The sequence below is a fragment of the Tachyglossus aculeatus genome, chromosome 5, assembly GCF_015852505.1.
Source record: "Tachyglossus aculeatus isolate mTacAcu1 chromosome 5, mTacAcu1.pri, whole genome shotgun sequence".
Lineage (NCBI taxonomy): Eukaryota > Metazoa > Chordata > Mammalia > Monotremata > Tachyglossidae > Tachyglossus > Tachyglossus aculeatus.
Window position 1 is genome coordinate 14,852,317 of NC_052070.1, and position 22,531 is coordinate 14,874,847.

The window sequence follows — 22,531 nt, forward strand, 5'->3', positions numbered from 1 at the left end:
AAACTTTGGTAGCCACAGTGTTTAGAAAAAGACTTGCTTCCTGCTCCAGGGTCCTGGCCAAAAAAAAAAAAAAATCACACTTACCTGCTTTTTTTGGCATTTTTGCTATAGAATGAAATGGAAAATGAAAACTAAATTCTACTTTGATGAGGCTGGTGTTTGCCTACGTGATTCCATTTAGAAAATACCTTTTTTTCCACCAGAGACTCAATGAATGTAGAATCTCCATACTGCGAAATTCTAAATTTTTCATATATCTTTTTTTTTCCTTTGGTTTGTTTGAATAAAGGAGGAATGGGTTGGAGAGGGAGTAGACAGTGTCAAAAACGGAAAGTTAGGAAATGATTCTTATACTGTGCTATAAACGGCCATCAACTATACAGAGTTTTTTCCCAGAATTAATTTGAGGATCCATCAAGAATGAAACAGAGGTTGGGAAAAAAAATCACCTGGAATCCTCTGGAGTAATAATACTCATAATTTGCTCTTTAATTATTATTTTGTTTCAATCGATGGCAATGTCGACCGGATCAGTAAATAGCGACTTGACATTTCAAACGCTAGGCACTGTATTTCCTTTCACGCTTTATGACTGCCCAGAAAGAGCTACAGAAGTGGCAATTAAAGGTGCAAGAACTCAGAGAGGAAACACTTTGGAGGGAAAGAATGAGAGGTGTTCTTCTGCTCAACTACTTCAAAAGTGACCATTTCCCCTGACACATTATGTACAGCCTGGTCAATGGTTCTAAAAAAAGTGGAATTTAAATGTTCTTTTAACTGTCCAAAAAGCTTACAGAGAAATTAAAACCTGGGATTACGAGGCTAATATGGTCTTCCATGATGTGGTGAAAATAACAATTTTGGTAATCTAAGTTCTTTACAGCCTGGACCACAAGGATCAAGTGTAAATTCTCAGATAAATACAGAAACCTTAGAGAAAGATATTATGAGCTCCCTAAGTGTAGAGATGGTCTGTTTTTCTTCTTCGGTAAGGCCTCAGTACTTAGTACAGTGCCTGGAACATAGTAAGCGCTTAACAAATACTATAAAATAAAATAAAATAATCTGATGTAGATTTCTACATCAGACTTCACAGGCTTCACAGGCTTCTAGACTGTGAGCCCACTGTTGGGTAGGGACTGTCTCTATATGTTGCTAACTTGTACTTCCCAAGCGCTTAGTACAGTGCTCTGCACACAGTAAGCGCTCAATAAATATGATTGATTGATTTGTGGCCAAGTAGTACTTTGAATTGTATTCTTTTTAAAACCCAGCAAAGAGGGTAATACCCAGTTAGAGCAGAGTCTGAATTTACGGATACATATAGAGTTATCTTTTGTATTTGAGGAAGACACCACTGACAGTGAAGTTCACCATGTGTAGCTGAATAGTTCCAGCAATATTTGCCACCGAAAAAGTTGTCCTTTGTTGTACTGTTTGAGCCCAAATAGAAGGAACTTGGTTGAATCACATGACTACGCAGAAGGTGGACCAAAAATGTCTGTTTCCCGATACTGAACTGATCAAACCAAAGAGAAACGGGAAGGAACACGTCTTTGTTGTCACCGAATCCACCGTGGACAGGTACTAACACCCAAGTATGCATGAGTAAATATTGGGGGGGCAGGAAGAACTAGATTTTAAAACAGAAACTGGCAGTTTTGTGGGAGCATTTCTCCTCGCTTCTCTAGTAGTTGGAAATTCATGGAGGTCAAGTGGGGGAAAACCCAACCTTTCCAATGCCACCGTGAAGCCGGGCAATCCTGAATGTGCAATTTGAAGAGAGTGAAGGTTTTAAATGTTCTTCAAAACAAAACCCTCATTCCTATGAGGTCATTTTACTAAACAGACACTTATCTCCATTTCCTATCAGTCCTTAAATTGCTCATCAATCCACAGGTTAGTGCAAATAAATGGAGTTCATAAGATTCAGCAGCAGGAGTTAAAACAAAAACATCCATGATGGTCACAGTCTGTAAGCTCCTTCAGAGAGCTACTGTACTTTCCCAATCAATTAATTAATCCATCTATCATATTTACTAAATGAATACTGTGTGTGGGGCACTGTACCCACCACTTGGCAGAGTACTTTATAAGAGAATTGGAAGACCTGAGGTCATTTACCTAAACGGACACTTATCTCCATTTCCTATCAGTCCTTAAATTGCTGATCAATCTACAGGTTAGTGCAAATGCATGGAGCTCATAAGATTCAGTTGCAGGAGTTAAAACAAAAACATCCATGATGGTCACAGTATGTAAGTTCCTTCAGAGAGCTACTGTACTTTCCCAATCAATCAGTTAATTAATCCATCTATCGTATTTACTAAATGAATACTGTGTATGGAGCACAGTTCCAAGCATTTGGCAGAGTACTTTATAAGAGAATTGGAAGACCTGATCCCTGCCAACAATGAGCTTCTACACCATGAGCCCGTTGTTGGGTAGGGACCGTCAATATATGTTGCTGCTTTGTACTTCCCAAGCGCTTAGTACAGTGCTCTGCACACAGTAAGTGCTCAATAAATACAATTGAATGAATGAATGAATGAGCTAGCACTTTGTACAGTGCTCTGCATATAGTAAGTGATCGATAAATACCACTGAGTAAAAAGCAAGAGCAATTCTGTTCCCGAAATGCGCCATCTCCCAGATGTTGTCAAAGGGATTGACTGAGCTCACATAACTTCTCTGTGGTCAAGAGGAATAGTGTGGCCTGGCAGACACAGCACAGGTCTAACAGTCAAAAGGATCTAGGTTCTAATCTCAGCTCCACCACTTGTCTACTGTGTGACTTTGTATACCTCAGTTAACTTCTCCGTGCCTCAGTTCCCTCATCTATAAAATGGGGATTAATAATGTGAGCCCCATATGTGTCCTACCTGATTGGCTTGTATCAACTCCTGCACTTGGTATAGTCCCTGGCACATAATAAGTGCTTAACAAGTACCACGGGAAAAAAAAAAGTTACTTCTAGACTGATGATAGACTATTTTTAGAGGCTCTGAAAGACTCTTCCAATTGAACAGACTAGGATGATTAGACATTAATTAATAAGGTCATCCTCTAGACTGTGAGCTCATTGTGGGCAAGGAATTTGTTATATTCTCCCAAGCACTTAGTACAGTAGTCTGCACTCGGTAAGTGCTCAGTGAATTCAACTGTTTTAATTAAAGCCAAGATAGATGGGCCACCATGAGAGGGCACTGGCAAATTGGTTTCACCCTAGAAAATGAAATTCTCTCAACTCTTTGTCTGTAGACTAGTATCTTCTGTTTGCTTAGGGACGGAGGGAAAAAATGACCTCACTTCTAAAACGCCCAAGAGCAGAGGGCATATCTATCAATAGTTTTGATGGTTGAAAACTGCTCTGATTTATGAACCCTTTGGATCTTATTAAAGTTCATATGAAAATAATTAGGGAGAGTCTATTCTGTTCAGTGAGATAATGTCAGCTCCCCATATCAGGATGATGCCTGGCTGTCTCCAAATGGCACTGCCACTGGTTCACAGGGATGGAAGAAGCCTCTCCCGCAGTTATCTCATTCTTAGAGACCAACAGGGAAGTAGACCCTCTTAATTCTCATCCCATCTCATCACTCCTTCCCCTAAGTCTTCCACTTCTAACAGACAGTACATTCCTGGGTGACTGATTCATATCTGTTCAATTTTACAGAATGCAAAATGAGTACACTGCCATAAACTTTCCCTCGGGAAGTGGTTAAAACACAGAAGCACTAGGAGAAAAAATGTTCCATGTGAAATACTATTAACAAGTTTCTTTTGAAAAAAGGCCATTTGAATCGGTTTCCGGATATGTGCTGTCCGTGCCTGTTAAGCACCCTATCCCAGGAAGAAAAAAAATCCAGTGTGGGCAGGGAACGTTTCTACCAACTTTTTTTTTTATGGTATCTGTTCGGCGGTATGTGCCAGGCACTGTACAAAGCACTGGGGTAGATACAAGCTAATCAGGTTGGACTCAGTTCCTGTCCCACATGGGGCTCACAGCCTTAATCCCCATTTTACAGATGAGCTAACAGAAGTGCACAGAAGTGAAGTAACTTACCTAAGTTCACACAGCAGACAAGTGGGCAATCTTGTTTTATTGTACTCTCCCAAGCGCTTAGTACAGTGCAGTAATTAGCTATGATAAATACGATGGATTGTTTGATCAACCAATCAACAGGTGGTTGAGAATATGCACTTTCAGAGGAGCTATCAATTGGAAGAGCTCATCCACCACTTTAATGTTGGACGTTAAAAGCTCACTGGGGACCTGATAAATTTATGGGGCATTAAACTAACTTTTCCATAGAACCTATCCCATCACAGTCAAAATGAACAAACTGGATTTCAAATTCCTTGGCATATCATGCACTGTAATTTTGTGGGCTTGATTTTGGGATTGTACGCAAGTACAGACACATTCTCACAGTCGGGGTGGTATGTTTTAAGACTGCACCTCAATCTTCATCTGTGAAAATGATAAGGAGGGTTGGGCTGGGTTCTTGGGGAGAACAGTTTGGCTTTCTTCTGGAATTAGAGACAAGCCCTCAGTTGGAGAAACCCACAAGACCTAAACAGTTCTGAGGATTCACTCCCAGACCACCAAAGACCAGGAAACTGCCAGAAACACCATTTAAGAATTAAATGGTCCACATGGATCGCATACGTTTACAGACAATTCCTCCAACCTTCACCAGAATCTTCTTCAGTCTTTTCTACACTTTGGGTGATGGCATAGAGAAAAACCAAAATAAGTCTATGCTGTACAACCTTTTGATTAGTTAATTTCAATTTCCTGGTTATTTTACCCTACACTAGGGACATCCAAAGTTCTTTCAACAGTGGGCCATCTGACCAGGGAAGCCAAAACATATGGAGATTGCCTAAATATTCTTTTTATTGATAACAATGGGGACCTATAGCCCATTAGCCAATCAAAAATATGGATTTTTAGCCATTGTTAAAAAGTTTAAAAACAAGATTAATCATCCTTTGTATTACAAAAGCGGGCAGTTACCAGCTTAGTACAAACCTTTGAGCAATTCTGGCCCTGTCAATGAGATATTGAAATTTAACAGGCTAACTGTATTGAGTCAGGAAATATCCAAATCTTGACTCGGCCTTACTGGTTTAATGGTTCTAGTGTGTTAGCTAATTAGCTAAAAACAAAATTGCTTAACCATCCCAAATGGACCGTGCTCTGCAGTCAAGTGGGCCACACGATGGACACCCCTGTTCCTCACTGACACAGTAAGGAATTCTCCCAAGCGTTTAGTATAGTGCTCTGCACCCAGTAAGTCTCAATAAATGCCACTGACTGTTGGCAGTAATTTCTTTGCAACACAGTGGGTTATAGGAATTTCTGTTATAAAGTGGGTTTACACTTTGTGAACTGAATAATATGTAATGGAAGCATAGGGGAACCTGTTTACCATGATGGGGCTGTGATTTGGTTATAACCCAACTGGGCTCTGCCAAGACTCTGCCCACTGTTGGGTAGGGACTGTCTCTATATGTTGCCAATTTGTACTTCCCAAGCGCTTAGTAAAGTGCTCTGCACATAGTAAGCGCTCAATAAATACGATTGATGATGATGATGATACCCGGATCAGTCTCCATTAACATGGCAAAGGGAACCAATAGCAAGAATTTCAAATTCACTGTTTACTGGAACAGCGTAAATTGGTTCCTTGAGAAGTACTAATGATCTCTGTTACAGTTGCTCTATAACACCTGAAGACATTCATTGTATGGAAAATCATGTTAGGTAAAACACTGATTCAATGAGAATTGATGGATTGGGGGATAAATGGTTCAATTACAGCACTATAACTGGCATTTGTTGTCACAAATTCTTCATGACTCCAGTGGAAACCCTGATCGGTCTCCAACGGTCTCCATTAAGGTGGCAAGGGGAATCAATGGCAAGTATTTCAAATTCACTGTTTACTGGAAACTGATTTTAGGCGGTGCGAACTGGTATCCTGAGAGGTATTAATGATCTCTGTCACAGTTGTACTATAACTCCGGAAGACCCTCATATTATGGGGAAATCTGTTGGAGAAAAAACTGATTCAATGGGAATTAATGGATTGGGCAGTAAATGGTTCAACTATAGTACCATAACTGACGTTTGTTGTTACAAATTCTCATAGTATGATTATACGAGGACTCTTTAATAAAACCCTGTGTTACTTAACTGTAGACTGTGAACCCGTTGTGGCAGGAATTGTCTCTATTACTGTACTGTACTTTCCAAGCGCTTAGTACAGTACTCTGAACACAGTAAAGTGCTCAATAAATACGACTGAATGTATGAATGACTGAATATTAAACATACCATCAAAGGAAAGTTGTTTCAGTTCTGCAAGAATTGCATAGGGCTGAGGGAAAGGTGCTTTTCCCTCCTTTCCAATGGGGAGATTCTCCGATAAACCTTGATTGTCAAAGTTGGCAATCAACTGTTTTCTAAATGAAAGTCTGTCACAGTGGGTGGTGAAAAGGGGAGAAAGCCTGTTAGCCACAGACAAACGGTATTTTCTTCTGGTTTTATTTTGGAGTGGCAGACTGGCAAAGGTTGGGAGAAAAGATCTCTCAGTCCTTGCTGCGCCCCACGGTGACCCCACTTCGTTGCATTTCGCCTCGACCCCAAGGCCATGTCCTACTCTCTGAAAGGGAGAGCACAACTGCTTTCAACCCATTTTTTTTACAAATGGCGTTTGTTAAGCCCCTACTATTTGCCAGGTACTGTACTAAGTGCTGGGGTGGATACAAGATTGTCAGGTTGGGCACAGTCCCTGCCCCGCATGGAGCTCACAGTCTTGATCCCCCTTTTACAGATGAGGTTACTGAGGCCTAGAGAAGTTCAGTGAGCTGCCCAAGGCCACACAGCAGACCAGTGGCAGAATTGGGAATAGAAGCCTGGACCTTCAGCCTCCCAGGTTTGTGCTCTTTCCACTAGGAAACAGTGCAAATGCTGGGTGGGGGTGTGCAGAAATACTGCTAGTGTTGTAGGAGAAATGCCTCCATGTGATGAGTTGGGTCGGCATTACCACCCCATCACCTTGAAAGGAATATTTTTCTTCAAAAGTCAACTTTGTGGGCCTGTGCACTTCAATCCATGCGATTAGAGTGCAAACCCCTTGTTGGCAGAAAATCTGTCATTTGCTAGTTCTGTGATGGCTGAGGGCTTAGTACAATGCATTGCTCCAAGTGGGATTTCACTAAATACTATTGGGGGGAGGAGCATGATATAGTGGATAGAGCACAGGTCTGAGAGTCAGAAGGACATGGGTTCCAATCCTGGCTCTGCTATTTGTCTGCTGTGTGGCCTTGGCTTCTCTCTGCCTTAGTCACCTCATCTGTCAAATGGGGATTGGAGACTTTTAGTCCCACGTGGAACAGGAACTATATCCCACCCAATTTGCTTGTATCCACCCCAGCACTTAGTACAGTGCCTGGCACATAGTAAATGCTTAACAAATACCACACCCATTATTATTATTATTATTATTTATTGTCATTACTCTGACTACTTGGTGGAAGGGAATGTGTCTACCGACTCTATTCTATTACATTCTTCCAAAGGGCTTGGTAGAGTGCACTGCACGAAGTAAACGCTCAGTAAATACCACCAAAGCTTGATTGATACATTGTAAGCTCCTTGAAGGCAGGGATCATGGCAACACTAGGAAGCAGTGTAGCCTAGTTGAAAGAGCATGGGCATGGGAGTGGGAGAACCTAGATCCCAGCTCTGGCTTTGCCATTTGTCTGCTGTGGGGCCTTAAGCAAGTCACTTAACTTCTCTGTACCTCAGTTTCCTCACTTATAAAAAGGGGATTACGCCCTCCTACTTAGACTGTGCGCCCCATGTGTGCGATGTGTCTGACAGATTACATCTTCTATCTAGTACAGTGCTTGGCATCAATAAGTGCTTAACAAGTACCACAGGTACTATCATTATTATTATTTACTCTTTTGGACTCTCGCAAGTCAGTCAGTCAATCGTACTTATTGAGAAATTACTGTGTGCAAATGCTGAATACAGTGCTCGGCACATCGAAATGCTCAATAAAAACCATTGACTGCTCGATGGAGTACTATCAATCAATCGAATGTACTGAGAGTTTACTATATGCAGAGCACTGTACTAAACGCTTGGGAGAATCCAAGACAAAAGAGTTGGCAGACACACTCTCTGCCCATACTATTTCAGGTGAGAGCAGTTCTATAACCCAATGCTGCACCCCTTCTCAAATCCTATTGCTCCCACGATCTGGCTGGAGGGCCCGAGACAATCAGCAGGAGCCACTTCCAGCTGTAAGTCTGGACACCACTTACCTCCTCAGGCACAAGTGGCTCAATCATGGGTGCGTCCTCCTGTCTTGCGGCAAGTCGCACGGGAGATGTAGAAAGCCTCTTCTCCCACTCGTTAGTGACCGCGGTGTCCGTGGAGGTTTCTAAGAAGGTGCGCTTCAACTCGCTTATATTGGTCTGATGCTTCACCAGGTCTTCCTGGTTCTTCTCTAGCTCCTGCGTGGAAGAAGCAAAGGAACAGGGCAAAAATATGGGGTACCTCGGTCTCCCTGCCTCCGCTTGCCTGTTAGAAGGACGATCCGGTTAGTAAATAAAACAACCAAGTAGCACCGAGGGCTGGGGGAGGGAGGGGAATCGGGGCTCAAGGCACATGGCCACAACACTCTGGTGAAAACGGAAGCGTTCCAGAGAAATGGAAAAACAAAAGTTACAGTGAACATCAAAATTAAAGTAGGCTGACTAGGTAGGCTGTAAATGGTATAAATCGCAAACAATCCAAGAGTTCAAACACACACACACACACACACACACACAAACACACACACACACAAAGAGAGCCATCTAGTTCTACGACAGAGTAGGTAAGGTCACAGCCAGTGAAAGAGACCAACTCATCGGTGAGCGAGTGGGAGAACACATCACATGCATCGCGGGGAGGGTGCACAGGTCTACCAAGAAGAAAGGAACACACACAAACAAGCATCGGTATATACCAATACCAACCTCTAACATAAGATTACTATGTTTGACATACACATTTTCACCCTTTATTCGCTTAATCAGCCTATTCTGAAAAAAGGGGAGAAGAAAAGGGACAGGTAAGGGGCATGACCGCCAAAGGCAAACGGATGCCATTCTTGTTTGCGTTACTGACAGTATCCCCAGGCTCCTGGCATGCGGGGAGGCTCGCACATCCCCAGACACACTCTATCTCGTACGACAGAAGCGCTTTCCCAATCTCTACCTGGGCCTTGAGTTCGGCATCTTCCTCCTGATCCGACTGCGTGCACCGAGAAAAATGGAAAGAGAAATCCTTACACGTTATTCAAAGGCGAGCTGCCTGGCCTAGTGGAACGACCCCAGGCCTGGAATTCAGAGGATCTGGGTTCTAATCCTGACTCAGCCGCTTGTCTGCAGTGTGATCTTGGGCAAGTCACTTAACTTCTCTGTGCCTCAGTTCCTTCATCTGGAAAATGGGCATTAAGACTGTAAGCCCCAGGTGGACAGGGTCTGTGTCCAACCTGATTACCTGTTGTACCCAGCGCCTACAACAGTGCTTGGCACATGGGAAGCATTTAGAAAATACAATAGTTATTATTATTATCATCATTTTCCAAGTACTTAGTACAGGACTCTACACAGTAAATGCTCAATAAACATGAGAAAAGTTGATGGCAGAAAAGTTTCTTCTACTTCAAGCTCTTGACCTATATATTGGAGCGTGAGTTCCTCAAAGGCAAGGACAACAATTTCCACAGTGCTTCCAAGTGCCAAGTACAGTTTTCTGTGATTAGTGGGCACTCAATAAAAGCTACTGCTGAGAGTGGTATTCAAGGGTAATCAATGATACTTCAATTTCAACTGACTGGTGTTGTTGAAGTGTCAGTTCTGAACCCTGAACCATTTTAAATTTCCATCTTGACTGGGAATCTGGGTCTTGTCTGTCTCCAAACCAGTGGTGTTATCAGTCAATGGCATTTACTGAGTGCTTACTGTGGGCAGGGCACACATGAAATGGGAGCATATAATACAAAAGAATTGGTAGGACATGGTCCCTGCCCACAAAGAGCCCACAGTAAATTTAAAAATGGTCAGACTATAGGCAAGAAGGGGTTGCTTTCTCGCAAGTGCTTAGTACAGTGCTCTGCACATTGTATAATGCTCAATAAATACCACTTATGATGATGAAGTGGTTGAGAATCAACAAGAAGTTCATTCACTGGGTAATATACTTAAAGAGGAAAAACACATCACTGAATGAAATTACAGGCTATGACATAATTGGTCTTCAATCAATTGTATTTGATTCAAACATTCCCATACATATAGGGCGGAGACCATGGGGATGTTTGCACAGCGGTATTGATAAATGACAGGTTTCACTGAGTCCGGAAATTTTAAAAGGCCTTGAGATGCACCAATGACCATTTTCCTTCCCATTTGGGGTTGGGTAGGTCTATCTGGACCTCAGATTGCTCTCTGGCGCTTGACTTTGAGGGAACACAAGGAAGATTAACTAAAAATGGTTTTTAAAAGGTTGAAAAATTGGGACCTATGATGAAGGCTAAATTGAGGGGTTTTTTTTTTAAATCAATCACGCAGTGGTATTTATTGAGCACTCAGTGTACACATCACTGTATTAAGCACCTGGGAGAACACAATACAACAAAATTGGAGGACACATTCTTTGCTCACAAAGAGTTTACAGTCATTTCCAATAAGGTAGTTGCCACAGAAATGACCTTTTACTGCAGTCTGCGGGGACAGAAGTTAGAACAACTTTCTTATCTCCACAGATAATGATCTTGAGGAAAGTGGTGTCATTTCTCCCTCAGTTACCTTCAAGAAAGGGATAAACACATTTCCAAAGTCCAGGGGCCTCACAACAGGGTATCAGCTGTATGGATACCTATTAATTTCTGGATGAAGCGTGTCTGAACTAAAGGGTTTCCACTTCCAGAGTTCTGCATTTTCTTTTGCTTTTTAGTGCCAACATCTGAGATTCTCTCTCTCTCTCTCTCTCTCTCACACACACACACACACACACACACACACACACACACACACACATCTAAATCTACTCTAAAGAAATTCCTTGGAAATAGAATGGGAGGGAAAAGAGATCTTTGTAAACTGGCCTGTTGAAACAACCAACACTACCTCCTTGATAAAGCCCAACTTTAAGATAGAGTTTCCCAATATGACCTAGAGGGAGGGGGGGGAATTCAGACGACAGAGTTCTGAACATTAATCTCCGAAGGATAATGTCTCCAGCTCCTTTGACTATGGAAATCGAGGGGCAAACAAGCTCTCCCAGGAAGAATCTGCAACCAAGAAAATCACGGTCACATCCAAACGCATGGAACTATTCCCCCTAGTAACCCTACCTACCTCAGTGGCAGTGGTTTCACCATCTGCTGCAGTGTCCGTCTGCTCGCTGTCCGTCTGTGGGATCATACAAGGAATCAGGTTCCATCGGGGGAGGCAGGAAAAAAGATAAATCCATCTTGTTAGTCAAGGCACGCCATAGCACCATCATCAAACAGTATGCGGGTTAAAGTGAAAGCAGAAGCCAAACTGAGACTTGGTTTAATCAACAGATCAGACTCAGAGGAAGACTCAAGGCACACACAGTATGATGCTTTACTGTAGCAATTTTATCAGCTAAACCAAAACATCTGAAAACAACCATTTATTGGAGTTTTCATCGTAAGGCAAGTGGATTTTTTTCCACTAAATCTTTGAAAAATCTACTGAATGTTTTCATTCATCGAACACAAATAGGACTCTTGTATTTTTACAAGATCTAGTTTGGATCACGTTTGGAAGGTGGAAACCTTCGTGATGGAATTTTTTGAGATGTCACTTCACTTTCAGCCCCTCATTTATACAGATTTTATCATCTTCTCCCACTTATGGATCATCAGGCTGCCTGCATTACCGAGTTCAAATAAAGCAGATACACAAACAACTAGTCACTGTGCAGGTATTTGTGAAAATAACTTTATTCTGTTTTTAGGGTAAATTTACTTTGGATATGTTCCTAAAATATGTACATTTGTTTAAACATCTCCCAAAATTTACACAAGGGTATGCGTAACAGTAAGGTCTTTAACAAGGCATTCCAATAAATATTGTACACTTAAAGCCAAAAAATGACATCTGTTGGATACACATAAAACAAAGCACAGCATTACGCAGCTGACAGTGGATCTAGGTTTTATGGAGCAGGATTAGAATGTATACAAGCTCCAGATGGGCTCCGATCAGCATCAAAAGGGTCATTAATTAAACCAATAAAATTTGGATAAGCTTTTCAAATTAATGGGGCCAGGGGCTTTTAAGTCAATAAAGGATTACCCTCACATGTCCCTTAAGGATCATATGCTAACCCAGTACCTGCCTGTTCTCTCTCCCATTCAGACTGTGAACCCTATGTGAGACAAGGATCGGGTCTGACCCAGTGCTTAGCACAGTGCTCAGCACATAGTAAGCGATCACAAATACAGTTATCCTCATTATTACTAACACCCGCACCAACAATATGGAAGATGTTTCCCTCAATCTAGGGTTCAGAAGCAGGAGCGAGTCCTAACGGAGCCCACTGTTGGGTAGGGACTGTCTCTATATGTTGCCAACTTGTACTTCCCAAGCGCTTAGTACAGTGCTCTGCACACAGTAAGCGCTCAATAAATACGATTGATTGATTGATTGATAAAGCTGAGGCCTGGGAGCCAGACGACCTGAGTTCTGACTTCAGCTCTGCCACTTGACTGCTTTTTAACCTTGGGCAAGTCTCAGCTTCTCTGTCTCAATTTCCTCAACTGCAAAATGGAGATTAAATACCTGATCTCCCTCCTATTTGAGTGTGAGCCTAATCAGATCCGTTCCTCTTCTCTAGACTGTATGCTCATTGTGGGCAGGGAACGTGTCTGTTTATTGTTGTATTGGGAGCGTTCTGGAAAAGATGTGTCCATGGTCTTGCTATGGGTCAGAGACGACTCGACAGCATAAGATAAGACTCTCCCAAGCACTTAGTACAGTGCTCTGCACACAGTAAGTGCTCAATAAATACGACAATGAATGAATGAAACCGGTCTGATTAACTTGTATCTACCTCAGCGCTTAGAACAGTGCCTGACACAGAGAAAGTCTAGAAAACTAAAACAAAAACCCATGCTGGGAAATCTGGCACTTAAGGAAGCATCCTCCAGTTTGAATTCTCCTACCACAACAAACCAATGGAGAAAAGAGACACTACTGTTGGATTTGGACTGTGTATGAGTCCTGTGTTTGACTTTTTCTTAGGTCAATGGGGGTTCAGTTTTCACCTCTAACATTTTTTCAGGTGGGGGGAAGGGTAAGAGTTGGCCCTGCCTTCCATATAATAATGATAATAGTAATAATGGCATTTATTAAGTGCTTACTATGTGCAAAAGCACTGTTCTAAGCCCTGGGGAGGTTACAAGGTGATCAGGTTGTCCCACAAGGGGCTCACAGTCTTAATCCCCATTTTGCAGATAAGGGAACTGAGGCACAGAGAAGTTAAGTGACTTGCCCAAAGTCACACAGCTGACAATGGGTGGACCCAGGATTCGAACCCAGGACCTCTGACTCCAAAACCCATGCTCTTTCCCCTGAGGCACGCTGCTTCTCTAAGCTGCTTCCATATCCCATGCAGGACATGGATTTAGTCTGATTGTTTTTAAAATTATATTTGATAAGTGCTCACTATGTGCCAGGCTTACCACAGTGTTTGGTAATGAGGTAACTCAGGCACAGAGAAGTTAAGTGACCTGCCCAAGGTCACAGAGCAGACAAGTGGTAGAGCTGGGACTATGTAATAATTAGATACAATTGTATTGTACCTATGACAGGAGGACCACTGCTATTTTATTCCCACTTGACAGATGAAGAAACTGAGGCACAGGAAATTTAAGTGAATGGCCCAAGATCACCCATCAGGGAAGTGCCAGATCCAGGGTTAGAACCCAGTATTCTTGATTCCCAGTCCTGTGCTCTTTCAGTTTGGCTGCATTGCTTCTCCGGGACAACCTCCAGTGAATAATCGTAATGTAATATTTAGATGTCAATCACATGACACCATGTTGGCACATTAAATAAGTGTTAAACCTTAACAGCTGATCATTTAATCTTTTCATGTATTTCATCCGTTTGACACCCCTTCTCCCCTCTCCCTCAGGGCCCAGTCCATGGAAGGCTGGTTAAAAAGGGAAGATGAAATTCTCATTATCTTTCTCTTTCCCTCAAGCTGATCTAAGGACACAGCTCCCTTGATTAGATCAACTCCTTTTACTTGGATTAGCTCCAGAGGAGCAAGATGAAAACTTGACCTCTTCGGCGGGGGAGGAGGAGAGAGAGGAGAGAGAGAGATAGAGAGAGAGAGAGAGAGATATTACTTTACATGTTTATGAGAGACTATTAGGGCCTGAAAAAATTCCAGATGAAAAATAAATACTGGGGGTTTAATAAAGGGAAGAGAGACCAAAGACTTTTCATGATCAGTGGCATTAGACAGTTACTATTTAAAGTGAGGGAGCTGGAGTTGAGTAGATTTAGGTAATACTAACTAAAAGAGAAATATCAGGAAAGCAACAATTGAGAGGTTTGAAGAATATAAAACTGGAAGACGTATGGGTCCTCGAGATGTGAGCTAGCCCAGCTAGAATTTACTTGCATTCACTGAACCCTGAGCTGAGCTGGGCTGTGAAGATGAATGCTCTGCATCTGAGTATTTTTTCTAAATACACTTCACATCTGAAATCCAACGTTTCATAACTCAGTGGGAAATCAGAATTCACAGACCTGCTGACAAACAGAACCAAGTTCAGGTTCCCGAATGCAGACCTAATAATCCGATACAGATTTGGTGTTCCTGAGGAGAGCTGAATGGAATCTTAAGAGATTCATCAAAGCAGGCTTCCCTGCCCAAGAATAAGGGTTTAAGAAGACTGTGCAGCTGCTAGGGCTAATTGGTAGGTTCAGACATTTGAGATTCAGAGGCAGTAATATACTGGAAACCTTCACGCATGTGTTCTCTTGCTAGTGACAATAACTGCTGTGATTTGTTTTGCCCATGTAATGCAGACATGCCAAAGTTTCACATGAATTTCCATGCACTATATACAACAAAATGTACCCCCGGATTAGGCACAAGATCTGTGTAATTTGCCATACCAAGGCAAAGGTTCTAAAGGCAACTGATTAATTTGTATCTACCCCAACGCTCAGTACAGTGCCTGGCCCATAGTAAGCACTTAACAAATAACCTGAGGGAAAAAAAAAATCTGACCAACGCATAAAACCAGGAGGCCATTTTACCAATCACTATGTTTGTACTTATTAACTTTGGTTCTCAAATATACTGCAAAGAGAAATGATGCTGCAGATGAAAGTAGACTAATAAAGTATAATCTGCCTGCTGCTTTAGTATGACCGTTACTATTTGCTATTCAGTCTACCCCTGGGCCAAGTTCATGCTATCGCCATTGCCAAGACCAAGACTAGCAATAGGCACCAATTAAAGGAAATTTTCTGTCAAAGTAAGGGAGTTTATTCAATAAGTTGAAAATGGGGTCCTTCTCCCTAAAATTCTTATTTCACTCATTTTTGATTCTCAACCATGTTGAAAACAATTTTTTTTATTATGGCCTGTGACATTTCATAAAGAGGAGTGCAAATTCCTATTAGAAATCTTCCCCAGAACACTTACATTTTGCTCTTTTTCTAGAAATGAAGGGTCAGGAACTATATTTATAAGGACAAAATCCCCACATGACGGATTTTTTTTTCCTTCTCAACACCCATGCTACAGGTATCAGCCCTACGTCGGTATATAGACTTTCATTCTCTTCTTTCCTGCATTCTTTGTCTTCATATAATGTATAATAGCAATCTCTAGTGGGCTTAGGCCTTTTGGATCTTACAAAAGGCTTCACGTGCTCTGTGTGAGGGGGGACTCTGGAACTAGGGGAGGGAAGGGTGCCGAATGAGAGTGGCTGGAACCCAGGCTGGTGACCTTTGCGCTTCTCTGTCTATTCCCTGCCTGCCGTGAAGCCCCAGGAGAGGATGCAGTTGGGTGTTTGGGTGTCTGTCGGTGGAAGGGAGTCCTGGGCAGCGGCTCCAGCAGCCGGGCATGGACTGGGTGGCTTCTGTCTTGCCCTCAGCCTCTGATCAGAGGGCAGCGGCGAGGGCCAGGGGCGAGTAGGTGGAGGGGCAGGCAGCGACTGGAATCTCAGAGTGACAGGTCTGGAAGCTCGGGTCCATTTCCCCCACTGCTATAGACGTGTCTGCTTAACACTCTGAAGCTTCTGGAAAAGGCGTTCAGGATGATGGAATGGCAGAGGGGAGTCTGGGGCATGCTCAGTTGGGATTCGTAAAAGACACAAACTTCACGGGGGTCGGGGTGGGGGGCAAAAAGCTACCACTTGGCCGATTTCGCATCCCCATCTAGGTCTCTGCCTCCCGGCCAAACGGTCTCTGGGTGCAGCGGGGCGTGAAGACGGTGTCAGGAAGATGATTCTTCACCTCGCTACCTCTGAGAGAACCGACGCATTTCAACCGTGTTAGGTCGGGACTGACAGAACCGGCCAAGCGAATGCTAGCAAAGTGGGCCAAATGCAGTTAAAAACAACAACAAAAAAACACACCAACCGGAATGACGGTTCTCCAATCTTATTTTACACCCGCCACCTACGTCACTGATCTTCCCTGTTTAGCTGCCTCATGAGAAGGTTCGGCCGAGGATCCTACCACCAGAGACCGGCTCGATGTTTCTACCTACTGAGCTGCTTCAGGGCCAACGTCCGGTTCGGGGTATGCCTGGCAGGGCCGAACCCGACTGTTGCAGGACAGCGGTGTTGTGCCTAATCCCGGGGTCCGGGCGGCACCCCCAAAACACACACACACACACACATCCACACACACCCTCTAACATTAGCAGCACAGACGATAAATGAGGCTCTGAAAGGGGAACCGCTATGGCAGTGGCCATTTCGGACTGAAGCGCTGAAGGGCAGTGTGCTTTAGGCCGAGGTACACACCTCTTCCTCTGAACTGTCATTCACGTCATTGTCAAGTGATGCGCTCAAGGAGGCCGCCTTGGGCTCCAGGTAGCAGAGGCACAAAGCCAGAGGGAACGAGAGAGTGAGGGCACAGGGCACTGAGAAAGAGGCGGACAGCAGGAAGAAAAAGATGAAGAGGAAACAGGGCACGAGCGATGGCGATCGGATGGGAAGGTAATGCTGCAGGCTGGTGGGGAGGAAGCTGGTTTCGGAAAGGTTGGGGAAAGAGAGATACCCATCGTCATCTAGAAGAGATGGGAAAGACTCGGGGAGTTGCAAGGAGAAGGAGAACAGCGTCCCGTGGTTGCTCGCTTTTTGCTTGTAGCTAAAAGCCACATCTTGGTCCCCCGAATACACGTTCCCTTTCCTGGTGGGGGGTGGCAAATCCCCCTCACCGTGGCTGGGCACGGTGTCTGTGGATGGCTCACAAGCTAAGAGTTTTGGAGCATTCTCCTTACATCTCCTACGGAGCTCTGCTGAAGGTGCGGGAGAACCGTTATGCGAGCGAGGAGAGGAGTGAAATGATTCGGGTTCAAGCCAGGGTGACTGATGAGAGAGAGGGAGACAGGGAGAGAGACAGCAGCAAACAAGGTGCAAAAGGACAAAAAGAAAACCGTAATTAGTGAAGTTTCTCTTGTGTAGAATATATTATAAAACAAGAATTTTAGCCCGCAGATTATTGTTCACGGCGCTAAAGAAACATTCAAGCTGCATGCGGAAGTCGTTATAGATGGCTAAGGGTTACAAGTTAGTAAAATAAAGGCTGCTGGTCAAAATGCACAGGCAATCTTTGTTTTGTTTTTATAATGGAGGAGCTTGTTCATTGGCAACTCTGGATCCTGTGGATTCCACATCAAATAGTTTGGTCCAAAAGACGTACAGCAGGGGTTTCCAAAAATGGACAAGAGTGTCCCTGTGGAGCCTTTTGGTTTTGGAAAATTTGAACAATTCAGTCTCTAATGATGTTGACACAGTAAGACTTTCAATAACCTTCTGCTGGCTTCCCCGAAAAGACAATTCTACAAATTTCCAGGTGAATGAAAAATGAAAATGAACCCCATCTGAGGTGGTGAAAAGGCAATGTTTTTACCTCATCAGTGGCACTTCAATCAATCAATCAGTAGTATAGATTGAGCGATTACTGTGTTCAGAGCACTGTGCTAAGGGCTTGAGAATGTACAATAGCACAGAGTTGGTACAGGTGATCCCTGTCCACAAGGAGCTTACAGAATTGATAGGTAAATCAGTACAAGAAAATTTCTAAATCTTAAGGTTTCTGGCCTCACTCACTTCTGTCAGATGAGTAAGTGGGATCTGATTCTTCAGCAATTTAACTCCCTTTTTTCTAACGCCTAGATAACTGCTGAAAATAAATCTACTTATGGTTTGCTAACAAAATTGTCATCAATTTTTTTTGGCTTCCAATAACAGCCCCGTCCACAACACTCTCAAACAGAGAGCCTTGGTGTGTCCAACTCAATTTGCCTGTATCCACCCCAGTGCTTAGCACAGTGCCTGGCACACAGTAAGTGCTTGTACACCAGCATTTTTATTTTTTATAAAGCTTACGCTTTCTTTGTAGTTGCATATGTCTAAATTTGAATGGGTACTAAAATGCTATGGGTTTTCAAGGAATAAAGCTGAGAAAACAGCTTGCGTTGTCATCGATCGGTTATATGAAAATGTGAGTCTTGTACAAGGTGGGTATTGGGGAAGCTTCTTCTGTGCTCCTTGTGGGGTGAAGCACCGAGAAACCGAATGAAGCTGATTTTAGTTAGCAGGTAGAAGGCAAGTTTTTCAACTTAGCTCTGAGCCCAAAAAAATGGAATGAAGCAGTGTTCAAAGGGATGAACGCTGTCTGGCTCAAGACTGGGGCCTCATCTTGAAGCCCTCTCACATCAATCAATGGTATTTACTGGGCACTTACTATGTGCAGAGCACTGTATTAAGTGTTTGGAAGAGTATAATAGAACAGTTAGCAGACCGATTTCAGTATTATATTTTGTCCGTGTAACATCCCTGTGAAGTACAGTGGGGAAGGTATATTAGCATCCCCATTTTACAGATAAAAAAAATCGGAAACCCAGAGAGGTTGCAATTTCCCCAAGGTTACAGAGCAGATCAGTGGTAGAGAAAGAACTAAGAGAGTCCAGCTCTCTGGCCTCTTTCCACTCTTTCCCCCAAACCAGGCACCACTTTACTGGGATGTTGGTGGTTATTATTTTTACTATTATGGTTATTTGTTGAGCACTTTCTATGTGCCAGGCACTGTACTAAGCACTGGGGAACTGTACTAAGCACTGGATAATTATGGTATTTGTTAATTGCTTACTACGTGCCAGGCACTGGACGAAGTCCTATGGTGAATACTGTCCAGCAAATTGGGCTGGACAAAGTCCCTGTCCCGTATAGGGCTCACGGTCTTCATCACTATTTTACAAATGAGGAAACTGAGGCACAAAGAAGTGAAGTGACTTGCCCAAGGCCACACAACACAAAAGTGGCAGAGCCGGGATTAGAATATATGACCTTCTGATGCCAGGCCTGTGCTCTATTTGCTACACCATATTTGCTTTCTATGCTTTAGTTCCACCCTACCACTAAATAACTGTGCCCTCCTGGCGTGATGTGGAACGTCTCCGAGGCTCGATTTTTCCGTTCTTAAATGGAGCTCCTCTTCCCTCAATCAATCCTCTCTCCCACTCCCTTCTGCATCTTGGATTCGCTTCCCTTTTTCACACCTCCCTCAGTCCCACAGCACATATGCATTTATCAATAAATGTTTAAAACTTAATGTCTGTCTCTCCCTAGAGTGTAAGCTTGTTGTGGGCAGGGAATACCATCTACCAACTCTTTTATGTTGTCTCTCTCCCTAGAGTGTAAGCTTGTTGTGGGCAGGGAATACGTCTACCAACTCTGTTATGTTGTACTCTCCCAAGAGCTCAGTACAGTGCTCTGCACACAGCACTGTGTTCAATAAACAGGAATGATTTACTGAATCAGTGGTATTTCTTGAGTACTTTTGGATGCAGAGCACTGTACTGAGACCTTGGGAGAGTATCCTAAAACAGAATTGGTAAACAAGATTCTCCCCTACCTCCACCCTCTCGTGGATGTTATAACATCCTCGCTTTTTTCATAAGAAAAGTACTTGGAAGGTATTTTTTTCATTCCTCCATTTTTAACATGAGTGCTCACTCTAAATGTCTCCTAAATTTTTCAAGTATCTTTCTCTGGCATAGCTGTGCACACCAATCTCATGACTGAACAACCCTGCGTCCTAATGAATTCAGATCAAGCATCAAATGTGTGATCCACCACAATAAAAACAGGCCAAGGAGAATTTACATTTTAATCCAATGCAAAATAGTTTTTTAACCGCTTCAAAAATGAGAATGACAACATTCGTATTACAGTTTTGGTACAACGATCTCAACTGAACACACGGAGCTCACACAAGTTGATCTTTTCTGTAAACTGCCACCCATGTGCAAACTGGCCTCTTTCTATTAAGATGTGGGCCAGTGTGACCTATGACCCAGGAGACTTCCATTAGGGTTTTAGATGGCAGAGAGGTTTCGGGAGCTTGGACTATCTAATACAAGAAGTCTCTGGAGGGACACCAAACCTAAGGGCTTGGAGTCTTCATCTTTGGGTCTACTCCGGGATCGAAGGTGAAAATATGGCTTCTTGATGGGTGCCAGTGGCTGTGGGTGTGGGGTGGTTGGGTGAACCCCTCCCTCTCCTTAAACCCACCATCGGACATTCATTTAGGAATCTGTTGGAAGGTTTTTGCTGTTCCGCTAACTTATTCTGCGAGTGGGCAAAAATCCTATTTACGAAGGTGACCCTGGAGACTCTTTTCAAAGCAGAATTTTATTTCAGAAGGATCCGCTAAGCTGCAAACAGGGCTCACAACGAATAGGATCATTTGAGTTTCGATGGGGCCTCATCTGAAATGACTGGTTTTCTGAGAATTCCATCATTAATTCGTAGAAATGCAATCACTCTCATTGGACAGCTAATGTTGCCAGAGAACGTCTTCGGACAACTAGCGACATGAAATTCGAAGGTTGGGACCAAGAAAAAAAATTTATTTTAGCATGTGCAACAATAACAGGTCATTGAGTTACAGCATCTAACTTAGTACTTGTCAACTTTAATTAATTTAAATTTCAAAATTTCTAATCTTTAAAATTTCATTCTTAAAAAAATGAACTTTCTCTGAATTTTATTTCCAAATAAAATAATTTCTGAAACCCTGTTTTAAAGTTAATGGCAAGATACTAGGGGGAAAAACAACCTTTTAAGGTCGTGGGTGCCAAAGATAGAAGTTTTCATTTTGTGTCTCATCCCACTGAAATTGATTTGATAATGAAACCTGCACTGAGATACAGAGACCATTTGATCAGCCTGGGCTCATGTAAATATTTCTAAAAGGTTTTTTAATTTGTCTTTTTTTAAATGAACAATAAAAAATGTGAGCTTCTTTAGAATACGTAGGCAGAGAGGAACACCTCTCAATTACTGTCTTCCTGAGAGATTGGCTTCGTTTAATCAACAATTACAGTAAGGTCTCTGTGCGCAGGTAAACATATTTTTTTTTAAATAGCAGCGTTTATATTCACATTTAGAGTAGTAGTAATTAGTAGTAATCGATATGAACAGTGCTTTTATAAAGAAAAGTATGTAATTTTTGGTCCTCAATAGCCCAGTGAGGTAGAAACTATTTTCCCCATTTTTCAGATGAGGAACCTGAGATTTAGAGAGGTTTTGGCAGCTGGCCAGTGGCAGTCACGACTAGAATGCAGGCCTGCAGCATCACAACCAAGTACACTTCCCATAAGCAGCATCAAACAATTTACTGAGTGCTTACTGTGTGCAGAGCACTGCACTAAGCACTTGAGAGAGTACATTATAATAGAATTGGAAGACATGCTCCCTGCCCCACCTCATTAAAAAGGCAAGTACTAAAAAAATGTATGTTAACTTACTGCCACCTATCTCAGTTTATCTAAATCCCCAAAAGGAAACTAATCCAGTCATTTTTAGTAATTAAAGCACACAATTTAAAGAAATTAAATTCATCTACTTCTCAAAATAGCCCCCAGCCCCTGAAAAAAGAAAAGCCAAACCTCAAAATCATAACTCTATTTTCAAGGGCCAACCAAATGTCTCTCCCCCATTCATATGGGCATTAGATATTGGTCTTGGCAACTGCCCATGCTTGCCATGGACCGAATCTCAGAACCCTCATTTACCTTTCATACAGCTCATCTTCGATCACCATATCCTGGCCTCCTTTACTGCCAAGCTTGATTCAAATCAAAAGAACTATCGCGCTAACTACTGCTTCAGAACGCCAAGGAGGAACCTTATAATGAAAGTCAAGGAGTGAGCTAAAC

At 42.8% G+C, this 22,531-nt stretch overlaps 1 protein-coding gene across 5 annotated transcripts in view; it reads right to left on the reverse strand.

The window, feature by feature from the left end:
• EPB41L3 (erythrocyte membrane protein band 4.1 like 3) overlaps positions 1-22,531 on the reverse strand; it is a 208,919-nt gene that overhangs the window by 13,299 nt on the left and 173,089 nt on the right. For 2 of the 5 annotated variants that reach the window (XM_038747548.1, XM_038747546.1), the window contains exons 13-15: positions 11,434-11,487; positions 9,287-9,322; positions 8,347-8,538 (exon numbers count right to left, since the gene is read on the reverse strand). In XM_038747548.1, the coding sequence (XP_038603476.1) occupies positions 8,347-8,538; positions 9,287-9,322; positions 11,434-11,487 (282 nt within the window). Of the gene's footprint in view, positions 1-8,346; positions 8,539-9,286; positions 9,323-11,433; positions 11,488-17,105; positions 17,673-22,531 lie in introns of all 5 variants that reach the window. The other 3 variants (XM_038747547.1, XM_038747549.1, XM_038747543.1) reach the window with 2 other exon arrangements.